The sequence below is a fragment of the Phyllostomus hastatus genome, unplaced genomic scaffold, assembly GCF_019186645.2.
Source record: "Phyllostomus hastatus isolate PE091 unplaced genomic scaffold, TTU_PhHast_1.1 phas_scaffold_129, whole genome shotgun sequence".
In the NCBI taxonomy this organism is placed as follows: domain Eukaryota; kingdom Metazoa; phylum Chordata; class Mammalia; order Chiroptera; family Phyllostomidae; genus Phyllostomus; species Phyllostomus hastatus.
In genome coordinates, this window is record NW_025334009.1 from 6,903,046 (window position 1) to 6,921,562 (window position 18,517).

The window sequence follows — 18,517 nt, forward strand, 5'->3', positions numbered from 1 at the left end:
ACTTTCATGTATTCCAGTGTACCACTATTTTCCTTTACAGTGTCTTCTGTGCATATGTGCTCTTCTCATATTGTTTAGTGTTTGTGTTATTTTTTTCCACTTACTGTTAGTTCATTTGTAACTTATTTTGTTGGCCAGCCCAATGCAGAAATCATTGAAGTCTTAAAGCCTGTCACTCTTATTGAGCAATTAAGAGCTCTAAGCTTTTTACTTGGGCTTATTCCATCCTAACACAGTCCCCTGAGGGAAGTTCTGTTGTCCCCATTTTCAAATATCAGGGAACTAAATTTGCATGAAGTCATTGAGCAATTAGGTAGTGGAGCCTGAGTTAAACCTTGAATCTGTGCTCCTGCCCCCAAGGCTCTTCTGCCCATGGGCTTACTGTTCGCCGGAGGGTGACCACATGAGTGGACCCGGGGCCATTCCCTGTCTGGGCACGAAGGGTGACCACATGTGCACTTCCCCTCGTCCCCCTTGCCAGTTAGCAACTGGAAGACCTCATTTCTAGTCCTGATGAGGCTCCCACTCACCAGCTCTGGGCTCTGGGCCGTTTCCTCTGCTTTAATAAAATGGGCAGCCGATCTGGTGAGGCTTTAAGTAAAGAATGCTTCCAGCTGAACAGCCTCTGCTGGGCAGAGGGCACCTGCGTGGGCTTCACTGAACATGTCACCACAGAGAAGTTCTGTCACCACAAAACTAAGAGACACAAAGGTTCATCTTCCTTTGCCAACTGTGTAATGCAACCCATGGGCTTTGTGAACATTCAGTGAGACTGAAAAGTGGAAACTAATTCACACAGGAACAGGAATTCCTCCTGGGCATTTTTAGGTGCCAAACAAGCCGAAATTGGATTGTTAGGAAAGCAGCATTCAGGATAAGAAACCAGTGGAGGATTGGTGAGAGAAATTGACATCATTAGCCAAGTTTTTCCTATAGTGAAATTATGTTGCCCACGTAAATACAGTTCTTTAATGAGATCTGCCGTCAGGCTTTCCATGACAACAGTCCAAGCTGCCAGTGAAGTGTGGTGGCATCATCCAGGTGGTCTCTGCAGCCCACTTCCGTGTCCATCTGCTATGGGAGAGTGTGGCTCCCAAACGTGGCTCCCACGTATCTACATGTATCTACTTTTGACCCATTCAGTCTGTCGCCGGGTCTGACCTCCTGCCAAGCCTCTGAATTGGGTGGGTCCCCTCCCCTCCCCTCCCCTCCGTCACAGGCCTGCTGTGGGCTGGGTCCCTCGGGGAATACAGGGTCCACCTACTGATCAGTTGGTGGGAGGACCTTATGCAGCTTTGCACACCTAGGGGCATCCACGTAACCAGGGCTTTCCCTGGAAGTGTGGCACACCTAAAGCTGTCACACACCTGGGACCTTCTTTTGAATCAGAAATCTGGCTGCTTTTTTTCACTTTTTATTCACTTCTGTTTTCGATCCAAGGAAAATGCAAACCCTACTTTTAGCAAGGCTTGAGGAAAATGCACCTAATATCCCTGGGATAGTCTTTCATTTCCACCAAAAAAAAAAAATTTGTGGGACACTTTAGCTAAATAATGCCGCCTCCCCCCTGCAAGATGTCTACGTTCTAATCCCTAGAATCTGTCAATATCTTCGCTGACAAGGTAAAGAGACTTGATGGGTGTGACTAAGTTAAGGGTCCTGAGATGAGGGCATCTCCTAGACCATCTGGGTGTGCTCGGTGTGATCCCACGAGTCCTGGGAAGAAAGCAGGAGGGTTAGAGGTGTGAGGACGGAAGATGTCAGGGTGACAGAGCCACGGCCAGTTCACGTGGGCAGCCTCCGGGAGCAGAAAAGGGCAAGAATGGATTCTCTCCGGGAGCCGCCAGAGGGAATGCGGCTGTGCTGACCTTGACCCTCTGCAGCCACTCTCTCTAGAACTGCAGGGCGAATTTGAGTTGCTGTAAGCACTAAATGTGTTTATTTGTCACAGAAGCAATAGGAAACCAATGGAGACTCCCACAGAGATGGGGATAAGCCCCTCATCGCACTCCCAGTTCCAGCTAAGTAGCCTTCCTGAACAAATGCCCGGAAGGACAAGGTACGCCCCCAGCAGGTGGAGTGATCAAACAGCTGCCCTGGCGTGACATTGCCTGGGACGAAACCTCAGCTCGGTCCACTGGGTGCTCACTGCTTGTGAGTTCATTCACCTTCCTGTGTCTCAGCTGTCCATAAAATGAGGGATCGTAAAGAACACGGTCCTTGGAATGACACCTGCTACACGGTGAGCACACAGTCAGTGCCAGCTGTGACTGTTGGTACTGCTTGAACCGTGGGACTTAAAACCAAACCAGGTTCCCCCACTGCTTCAGATCCAAGTTGCCCAGAGACCTGAGCCAGCTACTCTTTGGTCATGACTACGCCACCTCCTCCCAACTCCAAGTTCAGGGATGTCATGCTGATAGCCTACAATTGGCCGTCCTGGGAGGAGGGAGCATTCACATCATAGAAACCAGCAAACGTCTCAAATCGAGGCTTAATCCCCACCCACGCTCACCTCACCCCAGAGCAGGCTTGCCAGCACACCTCGGCCCAGACTATCCTTTCCCCGACTCTATTTTCATCCCTCGCAACATCAGGGTCACAGGACAACAGCAGACCAGGCTCCTAAAGTCAGAGTAACTGCTCTCTAATTGTTCAAGGAGTTGGTTGAGTTCCTAGTAAGATGCTACTACAATCAGCGCCCTCGTCTCAGATTTCCCGCGTCCTTGGCACAGCAGACGGGGCAGCCACGAGCACCAAACGGAAGCCCAGTCCCTGGAGCAGTGGCAGAGAAGTACCTGGGCCCCCTCCCCCTCCCCAAGGACTCTAACCCCACCCGCAGGCAGCCCCTTCTCTCTGCCAGTCCCGCCCCCGAGTGTGCCTGCCTCCAGTCTAGAGGGGAACTCGCCTCTGGGACGCTTCGATCACAGACTCACTGCAAAAATAAATAAATGAAACAAACCCATACACAAAAGGGAAGGAGCCAAAACCACCACCACAGCAGCACGACCTTAAAGGTCTCAAGAATAAGGATCCAGTTGAAGAAACTGCCGATTCTTAGCAGATTATTCCTATGCATCTTGTGAACTAGGCGCCGACGGCCTGAGTTCCATACTATCTTTTTGAGGATGTAGGTGCAGTGAATCACCTTGGATGGTTGAGATAGTGTCTCTGGGTGGAGCAAAAGCCAGGCTTTATAAAAGACTGAGGACCCCGGGGCTGGGGTTTCCTCTTGTAGTTACAGGAATTAGGGCTGGGGGAACTGGTGCGAACGCTGACACAGTGAAAGGCTCCTCCCGTTGCTATGAGCACCCCGCTGTCCTTGGCCTCTGACCTAGGAGGACCCACAAAACCATAGCACGCGACCTTACTGGCTTGTAAGCCTAGTCACGCGCCACTTACCAACGAGGATACATTCTGACAAAATGCATATTTCATCGCTGAGTGAACACCAGAGCGCAGCTGCACGAACCCAGGTGGTCTAGCCTACCCTGGGCTACATGGGGCAGCCTATCGATTCCAGGCTACAGGCCGGTGCAGCATGTTACTGCACAAAACAACACGAGATTAAATGCACTCAAGAGACACAGTAAACACGAGATGCGTGAGGCTGCTGCCGTGTAACACAGCACACTGTTTGACAGCAAACTCTTTTAAAAGTAGAAAAGAATAAACTCTAGAAAGGCAATAAAAAGCAGTGTAGAGAAACCACATAAACCTGTGAGAGTCGTTTGCCATCACGACCAAGTACAAGGCGCTGTACACAATTGTCCGTGCTACAGTGTCATACAGCGGGGGGGCAGATCTATTTACCCAGCGGCTCCACGAACACAGCTGATACATTGCACTGTGACGTCAAGGGCTGCGTCACTAGGCGATAGAATCTTCAGCTCCGTTACCATCTTATGGGACCATGTCTGCATAAGCGATCCTCTCCTGATTGAAACACGGTTATGAGGCGCATGACTAGACAGTACAGTCTCAGTCCCGTCCCACTTCTGACACCCCTGTGTTCCTTTAAGAATCCAGAGCTCAAAAGGGGACCCAATCCAGTGAACAAAAAGCATCGTCCTCCTCCTCTGCGCGCACACAAAAGAAGGCCCAGCAGACACCATCCTGTTGGGAGAGCACTTTAATAGTCTACAAGTTGATGCAGTTTTATTGCCATGGTCTTTTGAATCATTTTACAGTAACACCTCAAATAATTTTTAGTAACAATATTTTGTACAAATTTTAAAATAACAGTGAGTTTTTGAATCATTCTGCAGTAAAAGGAGAGACAGAAAAATAATTTTGCCCCACAGCTGAAATTGTCATACACGCTGGAAATCTCCCACACCGGTCCGGTTCTGGCTCAGAACGGTAAGATAGCTAATAGATTTTATTCATTTTCTTCTATTGCTTTTAAAGGTTAGTTCACGTGGTAACTGGGAAATCAGGGCTGCTTGTGGCACCAAGGAGAGTAGGGAGAATTTGGTTTCCTGGCAGACAGGGTTTCACTAACAGGTGCACCAAGCAACAGCGGCTTGGGGTCACGTCCCCCACACGCGCTGCGAGAGTGCCGGCGGCCCTCACGGCGCTCACACTTCCACACACACGGGAAAGGCACACGAAGACAGCCTGCAACGGACTGTGAGTGGCAGAGAATTCTTCCAGGCCCTCACACTCCTGTTTCCCTCCCGCAAGCGGGACTCAAGCCCACGGGAACAAGGCAGTGGAAGCCCTTGAAGGTGATCAGAATCCTGTGATGACCCCTCCAGCCACCCAGGGCGCAACGGCGTCAGCTCAGGACTCAGCGGAAAGAGGTCTTCACCCCGGCACTCCCCACGGAGCAGTGGAAGTCCCTCGCCAGCGACAGGCAATGCCGGGGACAGGACTGCGTTGAGCCCTCCCCTCCCAGGTGAGAAATGAACAGATCACTCCTCACTCGGTGACTGACTCAGGTGGGGAAACATCAGACAGACAGAGACACAGAATCCCGATACAGCCGGCCAAACGGGGTCACGGGCCTTCCTCAGACCACCCAGGCAGCGTCTGAATGGCCCTGCCTGGGTAGGGGTCAGAGCTGGTGGCAGGTGACGAGAAAAAACTAAACGGCAAAAATGAGGCGAGGGAGAAGGCTGGAGGCTGGCTTTGGGGCCTGCCTTATCGGGCCATAATCCTCCTCATATATCCCATAATCCTCCCATAATCCTCCTCTCCTCGTCTAGCTGTGAAGTGCACCCGTTGTCCAGGGAACCCAGGAAGGGCTGTTCGCTCTTTTACAACGAACTCATTCATTCATCTGGGTCTACCAGGGGCCTGTTTTCTTTCTGGGTGCCTAGAGGTACGACCCCGGTGCAGTTCTATTTGGCTAGTAACTCACAGAATGTTTCCGATAACCAGGTAGGGGAACACCTCTGCAAGGCTTCCATGCAAGGGCCTGAGCAGGGGAGAACCAAAACGAGAGTCCTGCCCCGGACCCCGTCCGGGGACACCAATCTCGAGAGAAGCTGCTCTTCGGATTCCGCCCCGTCATTCTCTCACTGCTCTTCAATGGCTCAAAATGCCATACTTGCAGCCAGACCGGAATCACCCCAATCAAGGCTATTTTGAAATTTCTCATTTAAAAAATTCATCACACACTTAACTAGTTACCCAATTTGCAAACACATGCCTCCTGCCCCTGACAGCGGCTGCAAGGCAACTTCCTTCACCCCGTGGGGCTTGAAAGTGGAGCAAAGACGAGCCTGCAAGGCCGGGAACATTCCCCGGGCCGGCAGAGGCAGGTGGAGACGCGTCGGCCGGCTTCCTGCCCATGGCCCTGCCCAGGCTGGGCCAGATGACTAGGTGGGAAGAGAGGGGTATAATATGACCCCAGGGGTCGCTGCCCCAGCCCTGTGCACTCACAGCTCCTCGGGAGGCTCAGCCCGTGAAAAGGAAGCGATGAAAGTGCGCAGCCTGGACAGAAGTGACGTGTGGCCAAAGGATCCAGCGGGATGAATCTAATAAAAACGTCAAACCAGCCTGTGCTGCGCTTCTTACAGGCAACTGTGTCGGAGTGGGTCACAACGCGGCCCAGACGGGAAGCGGGGCCCTGTGGGAAGTCTGGGGGTCCCAGGAGGGCTCCACTCACCACCCTCTGCGGCTTGAGTCCCCCAGTGCCCTTGCATGGGGTACCAGGTGAGGAGGCAGAGAGCAGATGCCAGCTGCGGGGCCCCAGCCTGGCTGGCAGTGGTGAGAGGGCCCCAGGGCTCCTGTGACAAGGCTGAGGGGCAAATGGCAGCCAAGCTCTTTAAAATATTTATGCATGCACCTTCTTATTGAAACACTGAGGGACCCTGAGCCCCGTCTGGCCTCAGGACTGCCATGCAGGGCCAGTTCTGCCTCCTCCGTGCAGAGGTGGCCTTGACATCTTGCCTGTGTGTGGCCCTCGGGGCCCTTGTCACCCTGGGGAGCCAGCCAGACGCAGTGCACAGCACCCAATGTCAACCTGCTCTAGTCCCCATGGCCCTTTGGCTAGGGTCCCAGTGCTCTGACCCGCCGGAGGCAGGCCATGCGCAGCCAGACCTTCTGGCCATGCCGCAGAAGCCAGCTGAGCCCACCATGATGGGCGAACTCTGCCCCTACCTGCGATCTGGTGACGCTCGTGTCTGTGAGGTATCTTTTTGGGTGTGGAAGGCTGACAGTGGAGGGAAACAATAAAGAAGAAAGAAGGAAAGGACAGACAAAAGCACTGTACCTTATACTGGTTTCTTCAAACACACGCTGTGCCAAGGATTGGGCAAGAGACACTTGGGAAATGACTGTAATAACTTATGCTCAGGTGCGCCCCCCCGCTGCTCTAGAGGTCTCGCGCACAAACACCCCTCCTCTGTGCGGGGCTGGCTCTCGGGATGCGGCAGGACTTCCCCCAAAGCCCGGGGGGTTGCCCGCACGTGGGGTCCTGAGACTCGCCTCTGGGGGAGCAACTCCAAAGTCACGGACTCTGGGGAGCGGCAGAGGGGACACGCGCAAACAGGTGGGCAGAGAGGCCTGGCGCCCGCGCCAAGTTCTTCGACCCAAAGCCCCCCGCCGCGGCCTATGGGGGAGGGAAGACCTGCGGGGACCCACAGAGTGTGTCTTAGGCCACCCTGTCTCGCAAACTTCAACACCTGGCTCTGGTTTACCGAGGAAATTCCTTCCAAGAGACTCGGCACGTGTCAGGGCTTCCCGCTCGCCATAAACCAGGCGGCATCTGCAGAACAGCTGACACTCCGTGGTGGAAGGAAGCTTAAGTCACGTGTGTGTGTGTGTGTGTCTGTGTGTGTGCACACCCGCGTGCGCCTGGGGAGGGCGGGTGCGTGGGTTTTCCTGAAGGGGGGGGAAGGGCCGGATGGATCCGCAGCTGAAATCTCTCCTCCGGGGATGTTAGGAAATATGCCCGGGCGACCCTGCCCCCCGCCCCCGGGGTCAGCTGTTCCCAGAGGAGACGGGCAGGCTCATTCGGTTGCACTGCTGTGATCCCGTCACATGCCACCCGCCTGCTGGAGCGTCTTCCTGAACACTCTGACGAGCGTGAGCACGTGCCAGCGAGGAGAGGCCCTTGGAAAACACTCACACACCAGACAGGGAGGGTGGGCCTCGCTGGCGACAGGAAAGGACCCCACACGCGTGCACGCAGGCGCTCGCCGGCCAGGCCCTCCCACCCCTACCCCCACCAACGCCACCCAGGGGACCATCGGAATCAACGGGCGGATCAGCCACCACGCAGCCCTGGCCTCCCGTCCCGCGCTGAGGTCTCTGCACGAGGCTCCGGCTAGAAGCGGTGCGGGTGCGGGGCCGCGGACGAGGGGCCTTTCTCCAGCCTCTTGACGTGGCAGGACTGGCAGAACAGGTGGTCCTCCAGCGGGTAGCAGCGGTGGCCGTCCTCGTCGTTGAGCTCCAGGCCACAGTCCTGGGGGAGGCAACAAGTGTCCAGTGGTAGCCAAAGAAAAGGACTGCCGGACGGACACAAAGGCCACCGCCGTCCCAGAGCACGGTGGTGTGATTCTACAGGGGGCAGAAGATGCGGAACCCAGGGGAGGTCGGGGCTGCCCTGTCCCCTGCCCCCCGGGGCCACCAGCCCCGTGTCACCCTTGAGCGCCTTCAGACGGGGCTGGTCGGAAATGGGACGTGACGTCAGTGTGAACACACACCAGGCTTCCCGGACGTAGGAAAGAGAAGAGTATGAAATAGCTCACGAAAAATGTTTTATGGGGACGGCGTCCTGAAATGATGACGTTCTGGGTCGAAGAAAGTTTTCCCACAAAAACTGACCCCGCCCGTTTCTTTCCCTTTTCTAAAGAGGCGAGTAGGAGACAAAACGGCACCCTGGACTGCAGGGGTGGTTCCCGAGTTTCCACCCCATGGCACCGGTCTGGGCTGTGCGGAGGGGACAGTCAGGCAAGCGTCTTCGCCCCTTCCCCCAGCGCCAGGGGTACCACCGACGACGCCCACCTGCTTCTCCAGGGCTGGTGGTGGGATCCGGCTACCTGTCCCCGCACCCCCTGCTCTCCCGACCCCCCACATCACAAAGCAAATCTCGTCTCCGTCCACCTAATTCCGGCTGACCATCCACAGGCTCTCACAGCGTCTGTGCCCTTCACGAGGGCTGGTGAGGGGTGGCCCCTGGCCGGCCCAACAGGCGCAGCACCCGCAGCTCCTGCAGCCTGGGGGTGACACCAGGACAGAGAGGGGGCAGGTGGCCCCCCCACCTTCGCACGGACCAGCCACATCCCTGTTTCCAGGGGTGGGGGTGGGGTGGGGTGAACGTCTTCGTCACTTCCAGGGCTCAGCTGGGAAAGAGGCTCCCGGCGAGCTGGAGGGGAGGGAGTCCATCCCCCACATCGCACACCTGCCTGGCAATGTGGCCCCCCCCACAGGACCTGAACCCCCACTCCCCACGCCCCTCCCACTCCGCAGCTTCAGGAGGGGCAGCCGCGATGGCCTCGGGCCTTGGCGGTGACCCACGAGGAGAAGACGGGGAAGACCTTCACGCCCCAAACGTCTGCACGCCCTCCGGCCTCCCCTCCCTCTCCCCAACCTCCTCCGTCAGTCCGGACGGCTGCCCCGGCCCGCACCTCCATGACCGGCCCCTGCCACAGTCAGCCGGGCCGCTTTCCTGCTGGGCCGCCGAGCGGGTTCTGCGGGCCGGGGCAGGGAGGGGCCTACCTCGCAGTGGTAGCACTCCACATGGTAGTCTCGGTCCATGGACACGACGCGGATGGTCTCGTCCGAGCCCTGGACCAAGGGGAAGTGAGAACAACAAGACAGTTGGGGGGCCCACCAGGCTCCACCTGCTAAGGGCAGGGGGTGTGTGTGCGTGTGGGAGGGATTCTGAGTGACCGGGGGGCGGCCTTAGCAGAAGAACAGAAGTCGGAGACGGGTGCTGATGCCGGTGCGAAAAGGGCGCATTTATCGGTGGGAAGCAGCGGAGGGACGGGAGCCCTGCCTTCCGGGAAGTCAGGGTCAACAGGGAGGAAACCCCTAGGGCCCTTCCTCACCTGCATCTCCCCTGACCTAGGGTCAGCAAGTTTGCCCTGGTCACAGGGACAAACGGGACACACAAAGGGCACTGGGCTGGGCGAGGCTAATGGGACAGTGGCTTTGTGGTGAGGGTGCTAAGGACAGGACACTAAGGAGAGGACACGGGCCTTCTGAACGACCCCAGGGAGAAACTCGTGGCGTGGGAGACCCCGGCTGCAGAAGCGTCTTACCTCAGGGGGGAGGATGGGAAGCCCGCAGGCTGCACACTTGGGGGCCAGCACCCTGGGGGACGAGCAGAGAGGCAGTGAGATGCGGGCTGTGGTTCTGCAGGGCGAGGCCCAGTGTTTTGGGAAGACTGGCGCCGGGACCTGCCCGGAGCCCCCTCCATGGGCCTGGCCCCAGCGCCTGGCTCGCGCTCTGGGACCCCTTCAGTAACGCTTCGGGGTCGTTCCCCAGTGGTAACAAGCACCCCTGGCCCCCTCACCCAACTCGGGACAGAAACTAACTGGCTCCTTACTCCCTCTCATGGTGCCTGGTCTGGGCCAGGCACAGCAAGGGGGGTGGCGGCCAGCCAGGTCGGTGGTTTCTGAAGTTAGGCAAAGCTGGAGCCACAGGGCCTGGTGGATTGGATCTGGTTGTCTCACCCCCACCCCCAGTAAACAGGCTTCTTTAATCAGCGCCTATCTGCCCGGGCATCTGCTGAGCTGCAGGGGCCCCTACACTCCTCGGCCCGGGAAGCCTTTGCTGGATCGCGGGCTGACTGTGTCTGCCTGGCACTCTGCTGAGTGTCCATCGGCGTGGCTGCCACGGGCGGCGCCCGGCCCTCCTTACTTGTGGTAATCCCGGACACAATAGATCTTGTTCTCGGAGTCCACGGTGAAGGGCACCCCGTCCAAGCACTCGTTACAGATGACACAGCGGAAGCAGCCAGGGTGGTAGGACTTCCCCAGGGCCTGCAGGATCTGGGGACACAGAGGACAAGGCCGGGACTCGGTGGCGTGATAGGAAGGACGGGACAGTGGGAGGGAGAACACTGGGCGGAGGGCCCACGTGATCACGCCACACGCGACCCTCGCCCCGGAGTTTCCCTGGGACCAAGGTCGAGAAGTGACTGCAGGAAAGCTGATCCAGGCACATGTATACACAGGAGGGAGCCAAGCAGGCTCCCCCTCCTGAATTCATAAAAGCTCCGGGAGGAAATGTAAATGGCTCCCTGTCAAAAAGCGTTCCGGTTCTTTGCAGAAAATGATGCACAGCAGGGCCATGAGAGGATTCCTCCAGGATTTGGAAAGCAACAAATATGTGGAAAGGTTAAAGGAGGCTCCCTGTGAGAATGCAGAGCTTGGAGAAAGCCCCTTAACTCCTTCTAAGCGGCTTTGACTCAGCCGCAGGATAATCCAGAAGCTGTGACGCAGCCCCTGATCACCTCACATTCAAGTGCAAGCAAAGCCTCTTCGTTGCTCTTACACACAGCAAAGGGAAAGCCCCACAGTCCTTCTCCCTCGGTGTCATGTGATCTGGACGTGACACCTGGGCCTGCAAGAGGCCACCCTGAAACCAGGACGGAGCTGCCCTGGCTGGTGCAGGTCAGTGGACTGAGAGCGGGCTGCGAACCAAAGCATCACAGGTTCGATTCCCAGTCAGGGCACATGCCTGGGTTGCAGGCCACGGCCCCCAGCAACCGCACATGCATGTCTGTCTGTCTGTCTCTCTCTCTCTCCCCCTCCCTTCCCTCTCTAAAAATAAATAAATGAAATCTTTATAAAAAGAAAGAAAAAGAAACCAGGACGGAGCTGAGGAGGAGGGGTGGGGAGAAGAGCAGGAAAGAACACCCTTGGTGACATCACCCACCATGGAAGTACCCACGTCCAAACCTCTTGTTGGGGGAGAGGAAGCAGCTTTCCTACTACATCAGTGGTTCTCAAGGCCCAACGCCTGGGCCCGCAGCATCAACACCGCCTGGAGGCCGGTTAAGAACGCCCAGTCTCGGGCCTCACCCCAGATCTCCTGCATCCCCGACTCCGGGGTAGAGCCAGCAGTGGGGGTTTTAATAAAGTGATTCTGAGCACGCAGACGCTCAAGAAGCACCGATTTCACACGAGCCTGGGATTTTCTATAACATGCACCTGGAGGCACCTCAGCTGACTCAACAGGGGATTCATTTCTGCAAATACCCGGGGCCAAAACTTAGCACAGACCGCGGAGCTGCGGAATCAGCAGCTGCAGGCTGCACCGGAGCACCATCTGCAAGCGATGCACAGAGCGGCCGTCGGTATTCGGCAGGGTGGGCCACACAGGGCCCTTCGGAAGGAGAATCGCAACTGAGGGAAGCCTGGTCGGTGTGCTGAGGCCTGTGGGACCGACGTGCTGTGTTCTGGCACCTTCCGGGGCCCTAACGCTGCCTCCGGAGGCCACAGCACACCTGGTGCCCCGTGGCCACTGGCCAGTGGGAGGACTTCCTGCCTTCCAGCTTCCTCGTTCCCTCTGGGGCTCCACAAACCTCCGAGGCCCCTCTCAAGACACCAACATAAGAAGAAGCACCAGCTGGGCTTCCAGCGTCCACCTGGCGATTCCTTTCCCGTCTCGGCAGAGAGAGACCGGTGAAGTCATTTAACCCGCACTGCGCTGGACGCACAGGGAGACAAAGGCACCATCTGTCTGCCCTCTGAGCAGCTGTTGCCTCTTACGTCGGATCTTTCTCATTTTCCTTTAATGTGGGAAGATGCCGAGGTCCGAGCTGCACGCCCCAGTGCTCGAGCCTTCTGCGGACAAAGGGGGCCCGGACAGGCAACCGACACGAACAGCTGGGTTACTTGGGGTTCTGCTGGAGGACCCAGAACCGTATCCGAAGGAATCTTCCTCTGCATCGTTACAATTTGGGGTGACAGGGAAGGTTCCTGTTTTTTTTTAAAGATTTTATTTCTTTTTAGAGAGGAAAGGGAGGGAGAAAAGAGAGAGAGAGAAACATCAATGTGCGGTTGCTGGGGGCCGTGGCCTGCAACCCAGGCATGTACCCTGACTGGGAATCAAACCTGCGACACTTGGGTTCTCAGCCCGCGCTCAATCCACTGAGCTACGCCAGCCAGGCTGTTTTTAAAACCAGGCATCACTTGCCGACATTCCCTGAAACTTTCCAAGTCTGAGTCAAGGCCTGCAAGGACGCAGGTTCAAGGTCACACGCTCCCGGGTGGCAGAGATTGTCTCCGAAATGCGACTCCTTTCCTTCCCATATGCACAGCCTTGTCCTCTCTTCGGGATGTGAAGACCATTTCCCTTCCCCTTAAATCGAGACCAGTCTTGCGACACTCTTGGGTCAACAGAATGAGGAAGAAACGATGTTCTGAAATTTCTGAGTCAGGTTATAAGAAGACTGGCAGCTTCCGCTCCCCGCCTCTTCCTGTCAGGAAGTCCAGGCCGGATGATAAGTGAGGTCAGAGGCCACGAGGGGAGGGGCCTAGCGTGAGAGAGGTCATCCTGGACGTCCCACTGGGCCACCAGCTGAACGCAGCGGAGAAGGGACCCCGGCCAGTGCCACACGGCGCAGGAGAAACACCCTACTGAGCCCTGACCTAACTCCTGACCCACGGAGCGACGACTAATAGTATATCGCCATTGTTCTACACCGCTAAGTTTTGGGAGTGGTGTGTCATAGAGCAATGATTGGAACATCCCGAGGTTCAAAGAAAGCTTAGGACACCCAGAAATAAGAATAGGGTATAATCGTGTTCAAAAATGTGGACACTGGGCCCTGGCTGGTGTGGCTCAGTGGACCAAGTGCCGGCCTGTGAACAAAAGGTTGCTGGTTCGAATCCCAGTCCGGGCACAGGCCTGGGTTGTGGGCCAGGTCCCCAGTCGAGGGGTACGAGAGGCAACAGATGGATGTTTCTCTCCTTCTCTTTCTCCCTTCCTTCCCCTCTCTCTTAAATAAATAAATAAAAATAAATAAAAATTTTAAAAAAGAGTGTGGACACTGTTGACCTCCTAGGTGGTGGGTCTGTCAGAAGGACTCGAAAATCAAGGACAAACTCTGCTAACAAAATGGTGCCCTGTGGAATCTGGCAGGCACTTGTGGGGGGGGAGGGCAGAGGTGAGGGTGGGTGGTGGCTCCTGCCTGCCTCCCCCGGGGGAATGGGCGGAGGCTGCCGTGTTCCCAGGGCGGCCCGGCTATTCACGAGGCCAGTGCCACCCATGGCCTGAGCTCCGCCGTGGCGTGTCGGAGCCCGGCTGGCAGCCGGTTCTCTTTAGGAACAGGGACGGCCCCAGTTCGCCGTGTTATACGTGTTGCAACCAAGCCAGCCGAAACCGGTACTGATGTCCCTCAAACACGCGCCTGAGGGTGTTCACAGCAGCTTTGTGCACGAGTGGCCCCAGATCGGAAACCACCTAAACCGGAGTCAGCAAGAGAACGGCAAGATAAACTGCTGTATCCCTGCAACGGGATTCTTCCTGGCGACAAAAATAAACTACCAGCACAGGTAGCACATGAAGGAACCTCAGAAACATTGTCCTATGTGAGAAAAGGCAGGCCCAGCCCTGGCTGGTGTGGATTGAGCACCAGCCTGCGAAGCCAAGAGTCGCTGGTTCAATTCCCAGTCAGGGCACGTGCCTGGGTTGCGACCCAGGTCCACAGTATGGGGAGAGCAAGAGACAAGCACATATTGATGTTTCTCTCCCTCTCTTTCTCCCTCCCTTCCCCTCTCTCTAAAAATAAATAAATAAATGAAATCGAGAAAGAAGGAAGAAAGAAAGAGAAGGCAGCCCCAGAGGAGTCTATATTACACTCTCCCATGTATATGACATTCCAGGGCCAGCGAAACAAATCTGGGGCAAGAGGTGTCGGAGTAGCAGGGGCCTCTGTGGGAGGGGGTCAGGCCTGGGGGGAGGCCAGGGAGGAACTTTCTCAGGTGTGGAACGTGCGGTGTGATCCGCATCCTGACCTGGGAGGTGCTTACACAGGCTTATGCAGAAGTACAAATTCATTAGCTGTACATGGAAGATGTGTTCCCTTTATTCTACGAGTTGCTTCTCAATAATAATGTAAAAGCAAAAAAAAATAGCCACACTTAGCAAATTCCCTTCTCCAGAAGTGAATGCATGTGTCAGCTTAGAAAGGGATTTAACTCTTCCTAACCAAAAAAAAAAAAAAAATGTCACATAGTCATTTTCTCTAACCAGTATATGAAAGAAGTTCTTCTGCAGGACCAATCTCCAGTGGTAAACCATCTGATCCCTGAAACAGAATAAAGAGCCCTGTGCTCCTTAAGCCCACAACCTCACCCTGCAAGGAGGGCGGGAAGGAAAAACTGTCCCCACCGAAGAGACACAGACGTGACGGGCTCAGGGAGCCAGCAGCTGACCCAGGAACAGAAGGTGTAAAACCTGCTCCTTGTTCCGCTGGTTCAAACACTCATCTCAGGAGCAGGCTGAGCGGGGCAGGGCAGAGGGCAGGAACACAGAGCGTTACCTGCGTCTCTGCCCCTGACTCCAAGGGAGCCGAGAACTCTGTGGCAGAAACAGGCTCCGTCTGACATCTTACCTGGGCCGCCGCGGGGGTCACAGGGAATCGGGAGGAGGCCAGTGTGACCTGGACAGCCCGGAGCTGGGACAATGGTCTGAAACACACCACCGTGCGGGCTGGGTGGGGCAGGGTGCTGGTGCCCACACCGGCCAAGGACGTGGGAGCTACGGCAGCGAGCAAGGGGCGTGCCTCGCACCAAACGTGCTTTTAAGAAGACCGCAGCAGCCGCAAGGCAGGCTGGGAAACGACAGTGCTCCACGGTTACTCTCTTCTCCCCGAACGCCTCCCCCTCTCTCCGTGCTCCTGCCCGGCTCGGCAGGCCCCACTCACCATGTCCATGATCAGATGGCCGCAAAGGAAGCACCTGTCGGCGGACTGCTGGAACCCGGAGTACTGTGGGGGAAGGAGGAGAGACGGTCAAATGCAGGTAGGGTGCAGGAATCGGGCCCCTTGCCGTTATCCACGAGGACGACGACGAGGAAGTTCTCAGATGGGTCCCTCTATTCAGGAATTTGTCACTTCCCCCGAGGACAACACGGCTGTGTGATGAATCGGGGATGTTCTTTGCCACAAAAGCCACTGCCCATACTGACACCACGTGCCCCAACAATAGCTACATCTGGGCACCCACGGCATGCCAGGGAAGCTGCAGTCCAATCAGGTCGTTCCGAGCCAGGCACCTTCCTGGCATCCCCTGGGAACCTTGAGAAATGCAAATTCGTGGAATCCAGCCCAGACCTACTGAACTGGAAATTCAGGGGCCCTGGAATCTGTGTTTTCACGGGCCCTTTGGAAGATCCTGATACGTGTTCGAGTTTGAGACCACCATGCTAATCCTCAGAGCAATTCTGCAACCTGTATGGTACACCCCTTCTCAGAAGGGAAGCTCAGAGAGGTGACGGGACCTTCTCAAGGTCCTGTGGGCAGTGAGACGTCAGCAGCGGCCGCACAGGTGCAGACAGAGTGAGCCGTGAGGGGGGCCTGGGTTCCAGTCCGAAGGTTTTTGGGGTGGGGACGGGGGCAGGGTAGACAGAAGTGGGTGAAGCGACAAGAGGACAGGCCGAGCGACCCCCAAGTCCCTTCAGAGCACAAAGCTCTGTGATCTGTCACTCGCCTTGGGAACACGGCCACCCTGTGCGTCTGCAGAAAGTGAGTGAGAGCAGGGCAGCTTCCCCTGACGCTGGAGGCCATGGCGAGAAACCCCCTGATCTCCCTCCACGTCTCCTCGATGCCCCCCCGCCCCCGCCCCCGACTCTGGCCAGGACTTTGAGGAGGGCGGGCGTGGGTGACAAACTCACCAGGAAGTCTTCCTCACAAAACACCTTGCCGTTGACGAAATAAAAGGCTTTTCCTCTCAGCTTCCTGCCTAAGGAAGAAACACAAAGGCAAGGGGAAAAGAAAATGTTACTATGCAGTGAACAAAGACACAACAAAGGCAAGAATCTCTGTAGCAGAAACACACATGAAATACACCGACTGTGGTAAGTCTCTGGTTTGCTGAAAGCTGCTGGGGCCCCGGCAGGATGGGGGCAGGCAGACTGAGGCCAGGAGGGGCCCCCTAGGACAGCTGCCCGGGGGGACAGCCACTGGCTGACTCGGGAACCATGCCACTGAGAGGCCAGCGGGACATCTGGTGGTGGGATGGCCGAGGCACACACGGGCGGGGGGCCCCAGCCAACAGTCCCCTGTGATGTTTCTGTCTCCCACAGGTGTGGGGGCCTGTCACCCCTGACGTGTTCTCCGGGACTGCTGGTGACAGCCTACCAGGAAAGTCCTATACATGGGTCAATTCTTATTTTCATATATCTTTCTCATCTGAACATAGAAAATACACATTGTTGGAAAGATAATGATTTTTCTTGTTTTCTCGTGATCTAAATGGGGTGATCAGGGAGTGGGGAACATGCAAAGCGCCCTGAGCCCTCGGCTGTAACTCTAGTCACCGCAAAGCCAGGACACCGACGAGAGCACTGGACCAGCAGCTCCTTTGATCCCTTACGGAAAAACACAGCAGGACCCACGTTCAGTGTAAGCGGGAGCACCCTGGGGAGGCCCCGGGCCTGCCGCTCAGCGGCGGTATGCCCCCCTCCAAGAGGACTTCCAGGGCCAGGCACAAAGCGTACCCCACAGACGCCACGGGAGTCTCAGAAACTGGAGGGATGCAAAACATGAGTGGAACCAAGCCCCCAGAGCCAGGGTCCACGACAGGAAATCAGAGTCACCGATGCCACCAACATGAACAGTGCCGGGGACACAGAGAGACCCACCAGGTGGGTCTCCCCAGGCAGGCAGAGCACGAGGTGACAGAGGAGAGACTGTGGATGGGACCTGCTGGAGCTCCAGGAGGACGCTGAGAGCACCCACACAGAGGAGAAGCCCCAGAGAAGGAGATGGGTTCAACGACACAAGACGGCTGAAGACCCGTGCGGAGAACGAAAGCCGTTCTAAGGAACCACAGGCAACTGCCTTTGACTTGGGCATGGAAAAGGATTTCTTAGGTCAGACGCAAAAAGCACATCTTGGGAAAGTAAAAAACAGTACGTATGACATCAAAAATCTGAGCTTCTGCTCACCACAGGACAACACAGTTCAAAGGATAAAGCTCCTGAAAACCCGAACCGCTCCTCCACGGGGAGGCGGGAGGGGGAAGGAGAGGGTCAGGGGCCAGTGGGCTGCGGAGTGGGCGGAGAGAGCCAGGGGCCGGAGGAGGTGGGGGGCGGGGCCTGGTCGGGTGGGCGTGGCTGCAGGCTGGGAGGCGGGAGGGAAGTTAGGAAAAGAAGGACGCAGACTCCAGCTGACCCTCCACTTTTCCCCTCTGCACCCCGCTTCTCAGGAAGGGCCCCCCTCTCCTGGCCTGGGCGGGCAGACCCTCCTTTGTGTGGCGCCTGTCGCTGCCAGACCCCCTGTTGCCCCCGTGCTTCCCCAGCGCTCTGATTGGTTCCTGGAGAACCACTGTTCCGAGGGTTTGCTACTTTCTTTGAGGAAACAACGTAATTCCAACTCAGCTATGTGCTAGGAGAGCTTGGCAACGGTCTGGCCAAGGGCAGTAAGTGCAAGCTGAGGAAGTGCAAGGACCAGAAGGTGGCTGCAACCCACGTAACAGGGCACTAGCACCCAAAACACAAAGAACACCGACAGTCCACGAGCCAAAGACAAGGAACCCAGTGGAAAACACACGGGCAAAGGATGGGCAGGGAAGGCGCAAAGAGGAGGGAAACCTTGTTACATTCCAGGCAATAACCGCTTTCAAAGCTCTTCCATCCCACCGGCAATCAGGACGCGCAAATTAAAACACGGTGAGACGCGATCGCATCCCCAGGTGGACAAAACCACGCCGCCTGGCGACACCACGTCTCGGGGACGCTGCGGGCCAGCAGGGGGCCTTTCACGCAGCTGCTGCGGGGGAGCGGGGGGTGGGGGCGGGGTCCACTGGCACGACCCCTTGGGGAGAATGTAGCAAGAACCCATAATCCTGAAAATCCACGGGACCCACGACAGGCCTAGGGCCGCCTC

At 56.6% G+C, this 18,517-nt stretch overlaps 1 protein-coding gene across 1 annotated transcript in view; it reads right to left on the minus strand.

Annotated features, from left to right (window-relative positions):
* Window positions 1–4,114: 4,114 nt before the first annotated feature.
* LIMD1 (LIM domain containing 1) overlaps window positions 4,115–18,517 on the minus strand; it is a 53,150-nt gene continuing 38,747 nt past the window's right edge. The window contains exons 3-8 of the mRNA XM_045856802.1: window positions 16,303–16,370; window positions 15,335–15,397; window positions 10,318–10,448; window positions 9,717–9,768; window positions 9,172–9,240; window positions 4,115–7,915 (exon numbers count right to left, since the gene is read on the minus strand). Of these exons, the coding sequence (XP_045712758.1) occupies window positions 7,778–7,915; window positions 9,172–9,240; window positions 9,717–9,768; window positions 10,318–10,448; window positions 15,335–15,397; window positions 16,303–16,370 (521 nt within the window). The 3' untranslated portion in view covers window positions 4,115–7,777. The remainder of the gene's footprint in view (window positions 7,916–9,171; window positions 9,241–9,716; window positions 9,769–10,317; window positions 10,449–15,334; window positions 15,398–16,302; window positions 16,371–18,517) is intronic.